General features: G+C 45.3%; 2 protein-coding genes across 3 annotated transcripts; one reads left to right on the plus strand and one right to left on the minus strand.

Moving 5' to 3' along the window:
* Positions 1-5,349: 5,349 nt before the first annotated feature.
* LOC103968833 (17.0 kDa class II heat shock protein) lies at positions 5,350-6,157 on the minus strand. Its single transcript, XM_009382164.3, has one exon. The coding sequence runs from the start codon at positions 6,088-6,090 to the stop codon at positions 5,605-5,607; it is 486 nt and encodes a 161-aa protein (XP_009380439.2). The 5' UTR covers positions 6,091-6,157; the 3' UTR covers positions 5,350-5,604.
* Positions 6,158-6,706: 549 nt separating this feature from the next.
* On the plus strand, positions 6,707-12,010 carry LOC103968834 (DEAD-box ATP-dependent RNA helicase 42). Of its 2 annotated transcripts, XM_018819643.2 has the most exons (3): positions 6,707-10,216; positions 11,514-11,609; positions 11,709-12,010. In XM_018819643.2, the coding sequence occupies exons 1-3, from the start codon at positions 6,847-6,849 to the stop codon at positions 11,762-11,764; spliced, it is 3,522 nt and encodes a 1,173-aa protein (XP_018675188.2). In that variant the 5' UTR covers positions 6,707-6,846; the 3' UTR covers positions 11,765-12,010. The 2 variants fall into 2 exon arrangements, with proteins under 2 accessions (XP_018675188.2, XP_018675189.2); XM_018819644.2 differs by lacking the exon at positions 11,514-11,609 and having other exon boundaries at positions 6,710-10,216.
* Positions 12,011-18,065: the final 6,055 nt, after the last annotated feature.

The following is an 18,065-nucleotide window of genomic DNA, read 5'->3' on the forward strand; positions in this document are numbered from 1 at the left end:
GGATCGTGTGATGGCAAACCCGAGCGGCTGCCCAGACCCCGAGGCACTCTCTTCGGAATCCCTGTGGGCCCAACTGCGCTTCGTCATCCAACGACTTGACGAGGTGCAGAAAGAGGTTCGCATGTCCAAGGGAGAGCTTGGGGAGGACACTCACCAAGGGTCTCCCTTCACGCCCGAGATACAGGATCATACAGTCCCCCCGGACTTCCGACTCCCCCCCTTGGACACTTACGACGGCTCCACCGACCCGACCGACCATGTGGCGGCCTTCCGCGCCCGAATGACGCTATACGGGACCTCTAATGCCTTGACATGCAGGGCATTCCCCACCACCCTGAGGGGGCCGGCCCTCGCATGGTATTGCACCTTAAAGATCGGAATGATCGCGTCCTTCGACCAGCTCGTCAATGGCTTCAAGCTCCACTTCATGACCTATCACCACGGTGCTAGAGATGCACCAGCGGGCTGACCAGTACATCACAGCGGAGACCTGGGCGGCCGGGAGGAGAAGGGACGACTTCCGACCGCGGGCTCCATAAGAGAGGCCAAGCACTCGCAGTGGCTACCCGATATAGTCCTCATGAAAGAAATCAAAGCCCTGCCTCGGACTTTTCCGAGCGAAGGTTCAACACCTGCCTTACCTCCTCTCGACTCGCTGTTAGCCCCGGCCTAAACTCCTCCGAGCCAACACGGCTCGACGGGAGACAACCTCGAGCCGTGTCCTTCGGCTTGAACCACATTCCTCGGTCGCGTGACGCCCGAGACCACGCCTACGCGATTTGCCCGCCTGCGTCGTGCTACTCGGTCGCACGATGCCCGAGACCACACCTGCGCGGTTAGCCCGCCCGCGTCGTGCTACTCGGTCGCACGATGCCCGAGACCACACCTACGCGGCCAGCCCGCCTGCATCGTGCTCCTCAGTTTCCGGCTCCCGGGACACACCTATGGGGCCAGCCCGCCTGCGTCGTGTTCCTCAGCCCCCTGCTCCCGAGACACACCTGCACTGTTCACCCGCCTGCGTCGTGCTCCTCGACCTTCGGCTCCCGGGACACACCTGCACGGCCAGCCCGCCTGCGTCGTGCTCCTTGGCCCCTACTCTCGAGACACACCTGCGCAGATCACCCGCCTGCGTCGTGCTCCTCGGCCTCCGGCTCCCGGGACACACCTGCACGGCAAGCCCGTCGACGTCGTGCTCCTCGGCCCCCTACTCCCGAGACACACCTGCGCGGTTCACCCGCCTGCGAAGTGCTCCTCGGCCTCCGGCTCCCGGGACACACCTGCGCGGCCAGCCCGCCTGCGTTGTGCTCCTCGGCCCCCTGCTCCCGAGACACACCTCCGCGGTTCACCCGCCTGCGTCATGCTCCTCGTCCTTCGGCTCCCGGGACACACTTACGCGACCAGCCCGCCTGCGTCATGCTCCTCGGCCCCCTGCTCCCGAGACACACCCGTGCGGTTCACCCGCCTGCGTCGTGCTCCTCGGCCTCCGGCTCCCGGGACACACCTGCGCGGCCAGCCCGCTTGTGTTGTGCTCCTCGGCTCCCTGCTCCCGAGACACACCTGCGCGGTTCAACCCGCCTGCGTCGTGCTCCTCGGCCTCCATACTCCTCGAGATACGCTTGCGTGGCCAACCTGCCTAAAAGCTAAAGCCATGCATCGGGCTCCCAATACGAGAACCGACGCATAGCTTCTTTCCGGGGGAGAATATGATAAGGACAAAAATGGCGACAAGACTCGCGTGACGCTAGCTGCCTCTGACAAAGCCTCACACCCCCAAGTCAACGCAGACCGGGGCGCCGACCGAGGCGCATTAACGTCCTACTCGAGCTCGGTTCTTCACGCCACGCCAACACCAATGTCAGTCGCTACCAGCCTGCCCCTGCAAGCGGGCACATCATGGAACAATAAGCTTCCCTATAAATACCCTTACCTTCTGAACGGAAAGGGGGACTGGGGACTTCGACTTGGACTGAGACTGCAACTTCTACTTCTCCCTCTAAAACCCTCTCCACTTCCACTGACTGGATCGTCGGAGGGGTCGGGCCGAGCTTCCAACCTGACCTCTCTGCAGGTACTAAGAAGACGACGTCCCGTCAGGCCACTGAACGAGGGGCCACCCCTCGGAGGAGCCGACGACCCCGCACGCCCCCGACCCGGACGTTCGTCGAAGCCCGACTCGAAAAGATCCCCTCGTCGATCGGGCCCGAACCAAGCCGCGACATAAGGGTGTTCACACCAACACCATCCAAGTTTAGAGGAGACACCATGTTTGATTCCTGTCAACCAAATGGTCGGTTGTCGGTCTTAGCATTGAAGATGTCTCGACTTGGGCAAGTTCCTAACTCTTGGTAGCTACACTCCGAGAACCGTCCAACCGAAAGGTTGTCGGGTACTTTGGATCAACCTTGGCTTCGGCACTTATTTCTACAAGAAAACTGGAAAAAACGCCATTCAGATGGTTTCTGCTATTACGTGGTAATGAAGTTGTTAACAATAACTGATGTCGAGGAGTTAAGGATTGATTTGAAAAAGTCTCGTTAGTGCTATTTTACAGTAGTCTCCTTATGGAAGAAGAAGGTCCAACCCATGATATTGTCATTGGATTCTTAAGATTCACTAAGCCTCTTCTACATCCTAAGCTAATGGAGCTTCTGGTCGAAGATCCTGTCATATTCAAGTCATCAAGGTCATGAGAACACTCTCCGAGGAGAAGCAAGTACAACTTATTAACTTCCTGAGGTAAAATGCTAAGGTGTTTGTATAGTCATCGAGAGATATGTCAGGAATAGATCCTGACATGGCCTAGTACTACCTGAAAATTTACCACGATGTTTGACTTGTGAAGCAAAAACCTTGTAAGTTAACAGGTGATTATCGACGAGATGGATAAGTTGCTAAAATCAAGATTCATTGCAGTATCCTTGATGGCTTGCTAAAATTATATTAGTTAAAGAAAAACTTAATAAAAATTAGAGAATGTGTATCGATTACATCAATCTTAAAAAAGCATATCCAAAGGATAACTGCTCTCGGATCCATTCTCGAGATACAACCAAATAAGAATGGTGCCACGGGATCAGGAACACACATTCTTCATCACCGATCGTGACATATATTATCTAGAGTCATGTCATTTGAATTGAAAAATATATGAGTGACATGTCAAATGATGGTGAATAAAATATTCAAACATCAATCAGGAGGAGGAATGTCGAGGTATATGTGGATGACATGATAATCAAAAGTAAAACCAACTTACACCTCATGAACTTGGTCTAGACATTTCAGGTTTTGAAAAGATATAACATATGCATCAATACAACCAAGTGTGCTTCCGGAGTTAACTCAAAAGAAAATTCTTAGATTCATTGTTTATTAGTGAGGAATATATGCAAACCCTAAAAAAATTTGTACTATATTAGAGATGCATCCATCTCATGAAGGAAGCACAACAGTTAACAAGGTAAATAACAATGCTTAGCAAATTCTTATCCCAGTTCGACGTTAAGTGTTTGCCATTCTTTCGGGCACTAAAAAATCTAAAGGGTTTCTCGTGGAATCAGAAATGTCAAGTGTCATTTGAGAAGTTGAAGTACCATCTCGCTCAATTGCTGTTGCTATTCTTTATTCTGGATAAAGCCCTCAACCTCTATGTCGTCACTATTAAGCAGGTTGTCAACTCAGTATCAGTGCAAGACGACTCAAAAGTCGAAAGACTCATCTATGACATTAGCCATATACTAAGTGGAGCTAAGGAGCGATACCCCCTGCATCGAGAGGTTGGCTTTTGCCAAGGAAACTTCACCTCTATTTTTAAGTTCACCTCATATAAGTGATCATTAATTAATCACTCAGATAAATCCTTTCGTTATTTGATGTCTCAGGTCAGATGCTGAGGTGGTCGATAGAGCTAGGCGAGTTTGACATCTGATATTTACTGATGGTTACCATTAAAGCTCAAGCATTGACCGATTTCATATATGAGCTGACCTCCTTGTCCGAGGTTGAAGCTGATAACCACACCTCGTCGATATGGACCTTGTTCGTAGATGGTTCCACCACTTCGAAAAGGGGCGACACTAGACTTATCGTGAAAGATCCGAACAAGTATATATATGAATAAGTTATACAATTCGAGTTCAAAACCTCCAATAACAAGGCTAAATACGAAGCACTTCTCTTGAGGCTTCAACTCGCTCAAGAGTTTAAGGTGTAGAACTTGACGGTTTTTATTGATTCACAATTAATCGTGAGCCAAGTTGACGAGTGTTACAAAGTCCAATATGGGACCATGACGAAATGCCTTGTTGAGGTGTAGCGGTTCGTCCGAAAGCTTCTGTTGACTCAATGTGTTGCAGGTACCTCACATAGAAATACTCAAGTTAATGCACTTATTAGATTAGCACATGGGCTTCGAATGAAGGATGGCCGATAGTTGAGACATTGTCGATTTAAACCAAGGACACAACGTGATCACGATTGATGAGAAACCAAGCTATATCGATGAGATCCTACACTACAAGAAATACGAGACACTCTTCGTTGACCTCATAATGACTAAAAAAGTAAGATATTATCAAGAACGATATTACGTAATAAACGATCACCTATAATAAAAATCTTTTTATATAATTAATAATACAAAATTATATATAATTATACATGAAGTGAAGTGAAGTGACGTCGGCGCCACACAAAATCCCAATCAGACACGAAGCCAATATAAAACATCAAACCATCATAGGATTACTACTAACGAATCCGCTGCAATGCGAGCTCATTGCATCGCAGCGCGTCTTTGTATGACGTTCATATCACACAATCAATGGGAGTTTCTCATTATTATTATTATTATTATTAGAAAGAAAATAAAAAATTGATAACATATATCAGATGCTGAAACAAAAAATTGAAAGTAAATACATAATTATAATTCGTGAGACATTGAATCGGAACGTTTGATATGTTTCAAAACTTTTTATCGCTCCTGTTTGAAACACTTTGGGAACAGTAAACTATACAGGAAGGAGCCTTTTCATAAATTAGTTTGATATCATTCACGTCGATGTGCAAGTTTGGGGCCGATTCCCTGTTTTGGTCCCGTCTCAAGCGGAACCAATCTGACCCATTGGAGATGGATGCGCAGCCCAAATATCCAAACCCTGGGGCTGTGGATGTGGCCGCTCCGACGCCGTCGAAAAGCGTCACATTTAACTACCAATCATGTTGGAGACTTAGCCTCGACACTGGGAGGAAATGTGTCGACCTAAATTGTCGTCGGACGCCATTCATAAGGCACCACTATCAGATTGCTACTGATGATGCACAACACCAAAATTGGTCACGCAGATGTAGATTTAGAATAGGCGCTGATGAACCATTTCATTTCTGAATGCTTGCATCAAACGCGGCACAAAGGAACAAACACTTCCACAAACACCATAGATTGATTCATAATACGATTTGCTCACATCGAGCTACCAAACGGGGTTGCGAACCACACCCCCAAACACCACAAAGAAGACGTCGAAAGCAGACATGGAAAGTAAAGAGTAGTAGTAACTGCGTCACTCCATAGCAAAGTAGTAACGATGATTTAGTTAGTAATCAGGCGACCTTGACCTCGATGGTTTTGGGCTTCTTGGGCTCCGGCGGCGGCACCTTCTGGACGGTGACGGTGAGCACACCGTCCTGGCACACCGCCGAAATAGCGTCGACGTCGGCGTTATCGGGGAGGGAGAACTTGCGCATGAACTTGCCGACGCGGCGCTCCATCCGCAGGTACTTGACCCCGCCGTCCTTGCCATCCTCCCCGTCGGGGCCTCGCTTGCGCTCGCCGCTGACGACGAGGACGCGGCCGTCCTCGACCTGGACCTTGATCTCGCCCCCCTTGAGTCCCGGCATGTCCACGACGAAGACGTAGGCGCCGGGGAGCTCCTTGACGTCGGCCGGGGTGGTGGCCATGGCCTTGGCGTCGCGGACGTAGGTGTGGCTGGGCCCGCCGAAGGTCTTCTCCATCTCGTCAGGCATGTCCATCAGGTGCTGCAGCGTCGACAACAAAGGACCATCCAGACCGACCATTCTCACATCCATCTCCGTTAGCTAGTGGCTTCAGTCGCTTCTTCTCTGCTGTGCTCCTTCCTCGCTTTCTCTGCCGTGGGAAAGGAGGTTGCCCCCATATATACAAGTGCGAGCGAGAGAGAGAGAGAGAGGGGGGGGAGAGATCGCTCGGGAATCGTCGAGAAGGAGAAGGAAGCTTCGGAGCGTGGGTCTGGAAGGCTCCGGAAGCGCATCGGGCGTGGACCGGAACCTTCGGCTCTACTTAGGTAGAAATTTCTCTGGGCTGGTGGGCCGATGATGGGCTGTTGATTCCCGAAGCTTCCTTATGGTGGGTCGTATGGATTTGGGTGAACCTGAAGTTTAATTAAATGGTGAACACGTTATCATAATTAGTGCACTTTAATGTCTTAATTCGTTATGCGTCATGGTCGATAGGACACGAGAGAAATCAATTAGTGGGACGGCAAAAATCGAAAGGCGAGACGATCCTCTTTTCATATGCTGTATTGTTGTCTGGAGTTATATGCTGAAAAGTGGTATTGGAATTGAAGAGGCAACAGGAAAATTTACGATCAACGCGTTGGTATGCTTTGGGTTTGGCTCGACCCATCGATCGATCTCGGTTTGACCATACCTCAGAGTAGACACCACGCGGAGTCGGGTTTATAGAGAGGCATTTCTTCGTTTCGTCCGATTATTCTTTGTTGTTTTGGTTCGGCCTCATCTGGTGGAGAGTAGGGAGTGGTTTCCCAACGTCGTTTTTGCCATCGTTAGGGTTTCGTCGACGAGATGGACGACGGTAAGCCGAGGAAGGAGGAGTCGAGGCGGAGCGATCGGGAAAGGGCTAAAGAGGAGAGGAGCGGCGACCGCCACCGCGATAGGGACAAGCACCGGGACCGGGACTCTGAGCGCGGCGATCGCGAGAGCCGGCGGTCCGAGCGGGAGCACAGCGTCGAGGGCAAGCATCACCGTGATTCTCGCCACAAAAAGGAGAGGGAGAGAGAGAGGGAGAGGGAGAAGGAGAAGGATAAGGAGCGCACCAAAGAGAGGGCCAGAGATCGGGAGAAGGAGAGGGATAGGGATAGAGAAGACAGGGATAGGGACAGAGAGGAGAGGGCGAGGGAGAGGGAGAAGGAGAGGGAAAAGGAGAAAGCCAGGGAGGATAGAGAAAAGGAGAGGGAGAGGGCTAGAAAAAGGGAGGAGAAGGAACGAGAGAAGGAGGATAGAGAGAGGGAAAGAGAAAGAGAGAGGGAGAGGGCAAAGGAGAAGCGGCGGGGGCTGGAAAGTGACGAGGAGGGCCATGACAGGAAGCGCCGAAGGAGGGATGACCACCGTGACCGTGATCGTGAGCAGAGCAGCCGGGTCGACAGACACCGGGAAGGGAGTGAGGATAACAGGAAGAGCCGGGCCGTTGAGGAGGAGATGGATAATAAGGAAACTAAGACTCGTGAGGAGGTCCTGGAAGAGGAGCAGCGGAAGTTGGATGAAGAAATCGACAAGCGGCGACGTAGGGTCCAGGAGTGGCAGGAGATGCGGAGGAAGAAGGAAGAGGAGGAGAGAGAGAAGATGGGTGACGGCAATGGCAAGGAGGAGGAAGCCAAGTCTGGCAAGAATTGGACTTTGGAAGGGGAGTCTGATGATGAGGAAACTGCAGCTTCCTCGAAGTCTGACAAGGGCATGTCTGTTGATGGAGAAAGTCCCAAGCCGATAGATGGAGATGGGGAAGCTATGGCTGTGGATCCTGTGGATGAAGATGTTGTTCCTCAGGACTCTGAAGAAGGAAATGATAATGGTGAGGAAGAAATTGACCCACTCGATGCCTTCATGATGTCCACGGTATTTCCTGAAGTTGAGAGGTTGCAGAGTGCTGAGCTTGCGGCCATGCCTGATGAAAAGAAAGCCTCCCCTGGAAAGGCTTCTAAGGAAGTTGTTAGTAATGGTGGTCGGCAGAGAAAAGGTGAGAAGAATGCAATGGGGAGGATAATTCCAGGTGAAGATTCTGATCCTGACTATGAGGATCTGGAGAATGAGGAGGTTGCTGTGGAGGATGAAGATGATGAAGAGTTCATGAAAAGGGTCAAGAAGACGAAGGCTGAAAAGCTGTCAATTGTGGACCACTCAAAGATCCAGTACTTACCTTTCAGGAAAAATTTGTACATTGAATTGAAGGAGATCTCAAGGATGTCAGCCGAGGAGGTTTCAGCCTACCGCAAGCAGCTTGAACTGAAGATACACGGGAAGGATGTGCCTAAGCCGATTAGGACATGGAGTCAGGCTGGACTGGGTACCAAAATACTGGATACAATTAAGAAGCTTAACTTTGAAAAGCCTATGCCCATTCAAGCTCAGGCACTCCCCATCATCATGAGTGGACGGGACTGCATCGGAATTGCAAAGACTGGTTCAGGTAAGACGCTAGCTTTTGTTTTACCAATGCTCAGACATATTAAAGACCAGCCTGAGGTGGTGTCTGGTGAGGGTCCTATTGGACTTGTCATGGCTCCTACCAGGGAGCTTGTTCAACAGATTTATAGTGACATCAAGAAGTTTGCAAAGCCATTAAACATCAACTGTGTGCCAGTGTATGGAGGCTCAGGTGTTGCTCAGCAGATCAGTGAGCTAAAGCGGGGTACTGAGATTGTGGTTTGCACTCCTGGTCGGATGATAGATATTCTCTGCACAAGTGGTGGAAAAATCACTAATCTTCGCAGGGTAACCTTCTTGGTCATGGATGAAGCTGATAGAATGTTTGACATGGGCTTTGAGCCTCAGATCACCAGGATAATCCAGAATACACGGCCGGATCGCCAGACAGTTCTGTTTTCAGCTACATTTCCTCGGCAAGTGGAAATATTAGCTCGCAAGGTGTTGAACAAGCCTGTCGAGATCCAAGTTGGTGGTAGAAGTGTAGTTAACAAAGATATCACTCAATTGGTTGAGGTTAGACCAGAAAGTGAGAGGTTCTTGAGGCTATTGGAACTCCTAGGCGAATGGTATGAGAAGGGAAAGATTCTTATTTTTGTTCATTCACAAGATAAATGTGATGCTCTCTTTAGGGATTTACTGAAGCATGGTTATCCGTGCCTGTCCCTTCATGGTGCTAAGGATCAGACTGACCGTGAATCTACAATATCTGATTTCAAGAGTAATATCTGCAACCTTTTAATTGCCACTAGCATTGCCGCAAGAGGTTTAGATGTGAAAGAGCTTGAGCTTGTGGTGAACTTTGATGTCCCGAACCACTATGAAGATTATGTTCATCGTGTTGGCAGAACTGGTCGAGCAGGCAGAAAAGGCTGTGCTATCACATTTATTTCACAGGAAGATGAGCGTTATGCACCCGATCTAGTGAAAGCCTTGGAACTTTCTGAACAAGCTGTTCCTGCAGATCTGAAGGCATTAGCTGATGGCTTCATGGCAAAGGTTAACCAGGGAACTGAGCATGCTCATGGAACTGGCTATGGCGGAAGCGGTTTTAAGTTTAATGAAGAAGAGGATGAAGCAAGGAAAGCTGCAAAGAAAGCTCAGGCAAGAGAATATGGGTTTGAGGAAGATAAATCAGATTCAGATTCTGAGGATGAAGGGGTGCGAAAGGCTGGTGGTGATCTGTCGCAGGCTGCAGCAATCGCTGCCCAAGTCGCAGCATTAGCTGCAGTTTCGAAGGTAGCTAATACTTCAATGCCAGTTCAGGTTGCCACCCAATTGCCTTTCGCTGGCGCCCTACCCTCTGGGAACCTTTCTAGTGTAGCTGCTCTAGCTTCCACTCCTGGCACTGCTTTGCCTGGAGAGGCTGCTGCTAGAGCAGCTGCAATAGCTGCTGCATTGAATTTGCAGCACAATTTGGCAAAGATACAAGCTGAAGCTATGCCTCAACACTATGAAGCTGAGTTGGAGATCAATGACTTCCCACAGAATGCTCGTTGGAAGGTCACCCACAAAGAGACGTTAGGTCCAATTTCAGAGTGGACGGGAGCTGCTATTACTACTAGGGGCCAATACTTTCCACCAGGCAAGATTGCTGGTCCAGGAGAACGCAAACTTTACCTATATATTGAGGGCCCTACTGAGTCTTCTGTTAAGAAAGCTAAAGCTGAGGTGAAAAGAGTCCTGGAGGATTACACAGCTCAGGCTTTGAATCTTCCTAGTGCTTCCCAACCAGGCAAGTATTCTGTTATTTAAAGACCATGTTCGTTCCCGAGTATCTGGAATGACTTTTGGTGGATGGATCATGCTCAGCATTCTGTCATTATCTTGGATCACTGACTTACTCAATTTTTCTTCTTTAACCGATGTTTCCTATATTCATCGTCAATGTCTGATCTACTCAGGTTCTGCTTATTGCGATTTGCTATATTCTAACAGTACCAAATTTTTTATGCTAGAGACCTAAGTTTGTATATTGTTGTGGGGTATGCTTTCTTGGATGTTCAAGTTGCTATACTTCGTGGAAGTGCTGGTTTACTAAGACATTGAATGTTGAGTGTAAGATAAAAGGAACCTTGTTTTCCTGGAGTCTTTCATTTGAACCTTATGGAATCTTCTTGACTGGCTGTGGTTTAGTGGGCGATTGAGTGTTGCTTTTTGTGCCGTCATTAGATCATAATAACAGCCATTGTATTCCTTGGCTAGAGGTGATCACAAATATACTATGACAACAAATTCTTCTTTCTAGACCTATGTGGTGGCTTGTGCCACCATCAAACAGATGGTAATTACCCCCTTGTTTAAGTTCTCTCTTCAGTGGGTTTTTTCGGTGAACTCTTCGGTTCCCCCAGAGCATCTCTTTTCTATATTTTTAATTCTTTTATTCTCACATTTAAAAAAGAAAAAGACTTATGAATGGATTTCTTCATTAAGATGAAGTTGCATATGCTGTATTTACCTATCATTCTGTAGGAACATGTTTTCATCTCAAGGAAAATAAAAAAAATCATGGCCAGAAATGTTGATCTGGGGTAGATCTGATTAGTTCATGGTGTGATATAAAGAAGGGCCAGGTACTAGGATGAGAATTGATTGGCAAAGATTCTTAACCTTTTTGTTGTAGCTGCTGATTGCCTTTATTCTGGATGCTTTGCTTTTTTTCAAACAGTTATAAATAATCGATTTTATGTGCCTGGTTGTTATGACTTGATCATCTAAAGTTCATATCTGTAGCAATTTTTGGACCTGTGTTTGTTGTTGCGACTGTCCACTCTATTTGAGCTTTCATCAGCGGAGTACTTTGTCAGTGATTGTAGTGCAGGGAAAAACTTTTGAGAAATATGATTTTTTTTTTTTGCTTTTCTTTTTTGGGGTGGTTTTTCGGTGATATTGTGTGCTCAAGTAACATAAAGAAGGTTTCTATAACTCAATTATGATGCATGCATTGGTCAGCTGGCATGTATGTGATCTTGATTGATTTGGATGAGTGTTCCTTCTTTGATTGTGTGCTCTCTTCCTTTTTTTGGCATGAGGATGTGGCCTGTGCTTCTGCTTGCGCATGTTGTTCGCGGATGATCCTGCACTGGCATTCAGGGAGTCGGTCGTGGTGGTTAACAATGGCATCACATGTGACAGGACACAGTTCTTCTATTAAAATATTGCCTTCTCCTGTCTTTCTTTTCTTTCTTGCGTACAGGTTTCTGATATTATATGATCTGTTTTTGTAGGTCCGTATGGCAATTACGGAAAGTTTCTCATTCTCCAGGTCCAGCTTTATTGTTGATCTCTGTGTTTTTCACGATATTGTCATTGTCTGTGGTCATTATCTGTGAGATACACCAAATTGACCTTATAAGTTGGTTGGGTGAGACTTACTTGCTTAGAGTTAGAAATGTAGCAGCTTGTAAGACTAGACATACGTCCCCTTTTTGTGTTTTCGGGACTTTGACATCCACGGATCTCATTGGTTTGTGTCAGTCTTGATTTCCAGCGCCACTGGCAAATAATTGTCTCAGGGCTTCTATCTTCACTCTAATCCGTTCAAATTTTCGTGTTATCTAAATAGCATTCTGTTCTCATTTTTATCTCCAATCTTTTGAACGTCCGACAGATGTTTTGGCTGGATGTTAAGCTCGAAAATTTGCCCTCATGAAATGATATAGTTGTTTTACTGATTCTAAAACAAACATCATGCCGGATGAGATCCTAAACAGTCATGGGTTTAGATATAGGGGGTGCCTGTAGAAGAATCAGACATGATGTCTATTTTAGAATCAGTAAAACAACATGATGACTGTTTTAGAATCTTGTCTGTTTTAGAATTAGATGTGATGTTTGTTTTATATAGTGATGATCTCATCCGATGTGATGATTGTTTTATATATAATGATGTCTGTTTTAGAATCAGTAAAAGAACTTGATGTCTGGTTTAGAATTATTAGTGAATGTGATATTTGTTTTAGGATCAGTAAAACAATGTGATGCCTGTTTTAGAATCAGTAAAAACTATCGATGGGGTGCTTGTAAAACACGCATCATGTTGTTTTATTTACTGATTCTTTTACTGATCCTAAAACAGATATCATGTTCTTTTATTAATTCTAAAACAGACATCACGTCTGATTTTTTTACAGGTGCGCCACTATGTATGAAACAGGCACCGTCTCGGATGAGATCCCCAAAATAGATATTACATCTAATTCCAAAACAGACCTGGTTCTAAAAGAAATATCATGATGTTGTTTTACTGATTCGAAAACAAACATCACGTTTGATTCCAGCGACGGGCATTACATCAGACAATTGATTCTTTTATAAGCATCCTACTGATTCTGAAACAGACATATCATGTTGGATGAGATCTTGAACAAGCATGGGTTTATGTACAATGGGGGGCGGCTGTAAAGGTTGTTGTACTTTATTGGAATCTTAGTCTTTCTTGGACAGACAGCTGGATGCGAGCTTGGCCGGCCTGCAGCAGACCAGTCTAAACTCTTATATTTGAAGACGAAAAGTGGTTATTTTTTCGTTCAAGAGCTGTCGTTGATCAAGCAGGGATGAAAGATATTTGGCATCTGCCCTTTCCGGACACCCTCGTGACTTCAGAATTCTCCGTAGATGTCCAATTTCGCCTCCATCTCCTGTGAGGCCGCTGTGCTAAACTAAGCAGTCACCACATGAATCAATGCTTATGACAACTTCTTCTGCAGCGTCAGTCAGTCAACGCTGCCTCAAACCCAAAAAGAGGAACTTCTGAGTCTAATTAATTACGATTATAACAAATCTACTGCTATTATTGCTGAGTGATAAATATATACATATATAGATACAGATCATTGCACAACCCCACTTTAGCAAAGCGAAAGATCGAAGAAAAGGAATGTTACTACCCGGGAAATAGGATTCCCGATGGGCTGGAACCACTAAGAAACCAATAAAAAAGTTCTTAGAGTTCCTCTCCCTTATCCGGTGACGCACATGTATCGGACATCTAAGATGAGTTCTCAGAATCTCCTCATCCGGCAAGTACGATACAGCTAGACCAGGTTATCCACAGCACCATGATCTGGAGCTGTGGCTGCAAGTTTGTGGCTCTCTTTCCTCCAGGAGAGGAAAAAGACCAGGACCACTACCGCAGCTCCCAGGAAGAAGACAAGTCCAAATAACCCTAAAGAGGTTACTGGAAAGAGCAGCAGGATCCTTAGCAGGAATGCCATCATCAAGAATCCAACGGCGGCTCCCATCACCTTCTGCTTAGTGGACTCCACGTCGGACCCGCCGCCTGGCTTGACGAGGGCGTAGATGACGATGGACAGGCTGGCAAACACCCCTAAGCAAATGAAAGCGACGAGGGGGTCGTAGATGGGGAGGTCGTGGTGGTCCAGCTGGACGTCCGCCGGGATGCTGCCGTAGATGCCCACGCATAAGGCCGCGGGAACCGCCAGTTCCGCTACCGACCTCGACTCTCGCTTTTCATCAGCCCCGACGGGTAAGCCAGAGTCCATCTGCAACGCCGTGACAGTGGCATCACCGGCTGTTCCCACCACGGGAGGCTGCGGGGAGGAGACGGGCAGCGCTTGGGTGGGCTCATTAGGTGACCCAAAGCTTAGCAGGCGTTGAACTCGGGGATTGGAGCATATATAGGATTTCACGAGAGCCAGGCCGAGGACAGCATCGATGAATTTGCGGCCAACGGCCATGCCTCGTAGATGGAGGGGAAGGCAACCAATAATAATGATCGAGGAGAGAGGCCAACAACAAGGCTAGCGGGTACTCATTTATAGTAGCAGCGATTGATGTTTGCTTTAATCCTTCCATTTCTTTTTTTGCCCTTTTTATTGGCTTGCACTAAAATACCAGGGGAGAATATTCCCAGGCTGCGTACGATCGTGGACCACAACGGGGCGGCTCTTCAGACGCTTTTCGGGACACCAGATCCTGGGCTGATGGATTGATGTATATGGTGACCTCACGGAGAGGCCGGTGGTGATGACGTTCTTGGATCTCGATCGTAGTCTTAGATCTCAGAGTGTTAAAGTGTTCCGACGTGATCATTTCGTTAAGACTTCGCTGCACTGGCTTTAATTTAATACCAATTCTCCTTAAGATACCGAGGAAATAGAAAGGGTACAAACACATTTTATGTTGTCCTCGAATATGATTAGGGTAATCACGAGGAGAAAAGGTCGCTCGATTATGCCCAACTAATATTGCATCCGGTAGCTTTCGAACGATGGGCTTCGCTTTAATCTATCTATTTTGTACACAACCTCAATCCGTTTTGTTCAGAGAGAGAGAGAGAGAGAGAGAGAGAGAGAGAGAGAGAGCAGAGAACCTTGGCGAACAAGCAAGCAAGCAAGCCCGTCTTTTCAATCCCTATTCTTCCGTCTCATGCTTCTTAGAGTCAACACTCTCATCTTAATTATCATTTGTCTCGACCAACTTGCCCAGGCGCAACGTCGCCAGTAGCTGTTTCCAGCTCAGGAAAATGATGTACATAATCGACTCCAGCGCACTACGGTAGAGACCATCGATCTTAGCTTCTTCTGTTCATGTATCAGATCCAACATACACCACCCTACCGGGTGCTCACAACTCTCGATCTGCCCATCTCTCCTGCAATCTGTCATCAATTCTACCTCCAGGTCAACGGGGCTCGACAGGTGGGACCCAGATGGAAGATTGGCCGGTGCTACGCCGATAAATTTGGCATCGTTGCTTCCATTTTGAAGCATGCATGCGTTGACGAGACCAAAGTTGTATAGGTCCACACTTATACCACGTCCGTCATTCATCGAATAGTATGACGGTCGCAACACAGCACGCTCTCATGGTCCGTGGAACGAGACGAAGAAGAAGAATACGGCAAAGGGGGTGTAGATTCTCACCAACTCGGTGGATCAGCAGCTAAAAACAATAATTAAACACAGATTTTACTAAGTAGCACGATCATGATTCGGGGAAGCCCCACTTGGTTTTGGATACCTCTGGAGAAGAAAAGCTAGACGCTTCTAGAGGTTCAGAGACCAGTTTGGTCATCACGGGCAAAATAAAAAAAGAAACATGGAAATATAAAGGGTTCGGTGGACGTAATAAGCTGAAAATAAATATAGAATTTTATTAGTGAAAAAGAACGAGGATTTATAAGTCTGGAAAATAATAATTTATGAACATAAAGGCCAAAATGTACATGACAAAGTTCTGCAACACATGATGATCGTAAGAGGAAGTTGTGCGTATGGCCATGCACCTACTACTACTCCATTTCCCTAGTCTTCGCGAGTTCTGATGTAGAAAATTCATGTGGAATCCGTCTCCTGCCTTGGCTGTCAAGCAACCTGGAAAATGTGTCGACGACAATATCGTTTGATCTCCAACTGGGAGGTGGTCACCTTCTCCGGCTAGCTCGCCTAGCGTGTGCAAGATGGTAGCAGTACTCTCAAGACACAATCTATTTCGTGTCCCCGACGAAGCGTCCAAATCGGTTCCGACTCTATTAAGTCTGCCCCATCAGAAACATGATGATGAATGCCATTATTGGCCAGGAGCAGGACGACAAAGTACGCTTCCGTGATACCCTTTGCCTCTTCCGCTGAAATGTTATCCCCCTTCTAGATCCATGTCCAGCGAGTTATACACACATCGCAGGAAGTCCTACATATTGGCAGGCATCACACATGCACATGGACAGTTAACAAAGTCTTCTGATCACCGAGCTATATTCGTCCTTGGATCTCTTGTCCCTCGGTGATCCGGATGTTTGCTTGGAAGTAGAGATCACCCTTCTGGATCGAAGACGATCGATTAGAAACAGGGTCAGTGGGTGGGAGCCCCGCTCGGAAGAAGAGATCCAAGTGCCGCCGATGCTTTCCCCGTACCTTGCCCATGGACACCAATTCAGCGTGGGCGAGTTTCCAACCTCCAGGTGTGGCATATTTTGATCATGCGGATGGAAACATACATGAAAGCCGAGTGGGATGGTCCAGCCTCGACGACTTGCAAGTCAAGACTGCGTGCTTTTTAATCTAAAATATGGGGGAGCTGAACATGTCAAAGGGCATGATGATTGATGCATGTTTTTCTTGTTGGCTTTTTGCATGACTTATCCGGAAAGAAAGAAGAAAAAAAGAGTATTTGGAATCTACAGTGTTATCTAAATTTTTATCTACTTTTAACTATTTAAAATATTATTATCATATATTCTTAATTCAAAATAATTATGACTTAAAATTATTTTTTTTAAAGAATATGTTTTACTACAACTTTTGTAAAAATATCAACAAACTGAGCACTAGTCTATTTGAATTTCTCATTTATCAATCAGTTTACAAATAAAATAATATCATATGTTTAGTACACCTGTTAAAAACAGGATTTCTCATCATTGTAATAGTAGATTTGTTGTCATAGTATAATTCTTCTTGAATATCTGTTAGAATATTTCAAAGTCAAATTATTTGACATGCCACTACTTATAGTAGTAATATACTGAGCTTGAGATAGCAACACATTTATGTCTTTTTGTTATCCATGAAATCACACCTGAGAAAGAAAAAAAATTGAAGTGTTTTCTATAATTTGTACAACCAGTCCAATTACCTCTTTATAACGAATGTCATAATCGAGTTTCCTTGATATATATCTAAAACTCTTTTAGGTACCTTTAGAAACTTATCATGATTTTTTGCTTCATTCATCGAGATCAATATTTTTTTTTTCCATCAATCCTTGTCAAAACCCAACTTAACGAAGATAGGATTGTTTGACTTTTTCTGTTCTTATGACTTTTCAACTGCAAGCTTGTTATCATCGGAGTTTAGGACATCATCCTTTTCCCGTACATGCATCTTATTAGGTACAATTTCTTAATTATCATGACTTATACTATGATATTTCATCTCATAGTTATCATGTGAGATACTTTGTATAGATCCATAAAATTCAAATGATTATAGTTTTTATGTTATAATATCGATTCATCAGTAATAATAAAAGTGAATGCATTTATGGAGAAATTCGAAAATAACAAAGGAACATTTTGTTTTATGTTATCCTCATAGTTGCTATCAAATTTTTAATTTTTTTTATTATAAATCAAATATTTTTTTTATTACAATAAAGTGTAATATCTTTTTATCATACGTTGCCATATATTAATGAGATTTAATTTTAATACAATAATAACATCATTTCATCAATAAAATCTTTATTAGATTTAGTGTTCACAATAATGATTCCTTTTCCTTCCGCTTGAATCTTGATATTATTTTCTATCTATACTATAGACCTGATTAAATCATTAAGTCTTTAAAATAAACTTTTATCCTAAGTTATATAATTATCGTATCCACTATTCAAAAACCAAATAGTTTTAAAATATTCTTCATTAGATACTTTTTTTTAAAAAAATTCTTCATACTCTTTTCAATATTTTTTTATTGAAAATTTGCTTGATTTTTATTTCAATAATTTTTTTCAAGATGATCATATTTTGTCCAATGAGAATAGAGATGAATATTTAGATTTTTTTTATACTAGTAATTTTCTTAATATATCATTTTTTTATAATAAAATTATTGACGAGT

The sequence above is a fragment of the Musa acuminata genome, chromosome BXJ2-10 (assembly GCF_036884655.1).
Source record: "Musa acuminata AAA Group cultivar baxijiao chromosome BXJ2-10, Cavendish_Baxijiao_AAA, whole genome shotgun sequence".
Classification (NCBI taxonomy): domain Eukaryota; kingdom Viridiplantae; phylum Streptophyta; class Magnoliopsida; order Zingiberales; family Musaceae; genus Musa; species Musa acuminata.

What these genes read in the sequence shown, in the direction of transcription:
- LOC103968834 (XM_018819643.2), top strand. Translation starts at nt 6,847, where the DNA reads ATGGACGACGGTAAGCCGAGGAAGGAGGAGTCGAGGCGGAGCGATCGG. An exon ending in TCCTAGTGCTTCCCAACCAG is followed by an intron (nt 10,217 to 11,513) that starts GCAAGTATTCTG and finishes TTTTGGCATGAG; the next exon opens with GATGTGGCCTGTGCTTCTGC. An exon ending in GGTTAACAATGGCATCACAT is followed by an intron (nt 11,610 to 11,708) that starts GTGACAGGACAC and finishes CTGTTTTTGTAG; the next exon opens with GTCCGTATGGCAATTACGGA.
- LOC103968833 (XM_009382164.3), bottom strand. Translation starts at nt 6,090, where the DNA reads ATGGATGTGAGAATGGTCGGTCTGGATGGTCCTTTGTTGTCGACGCTG.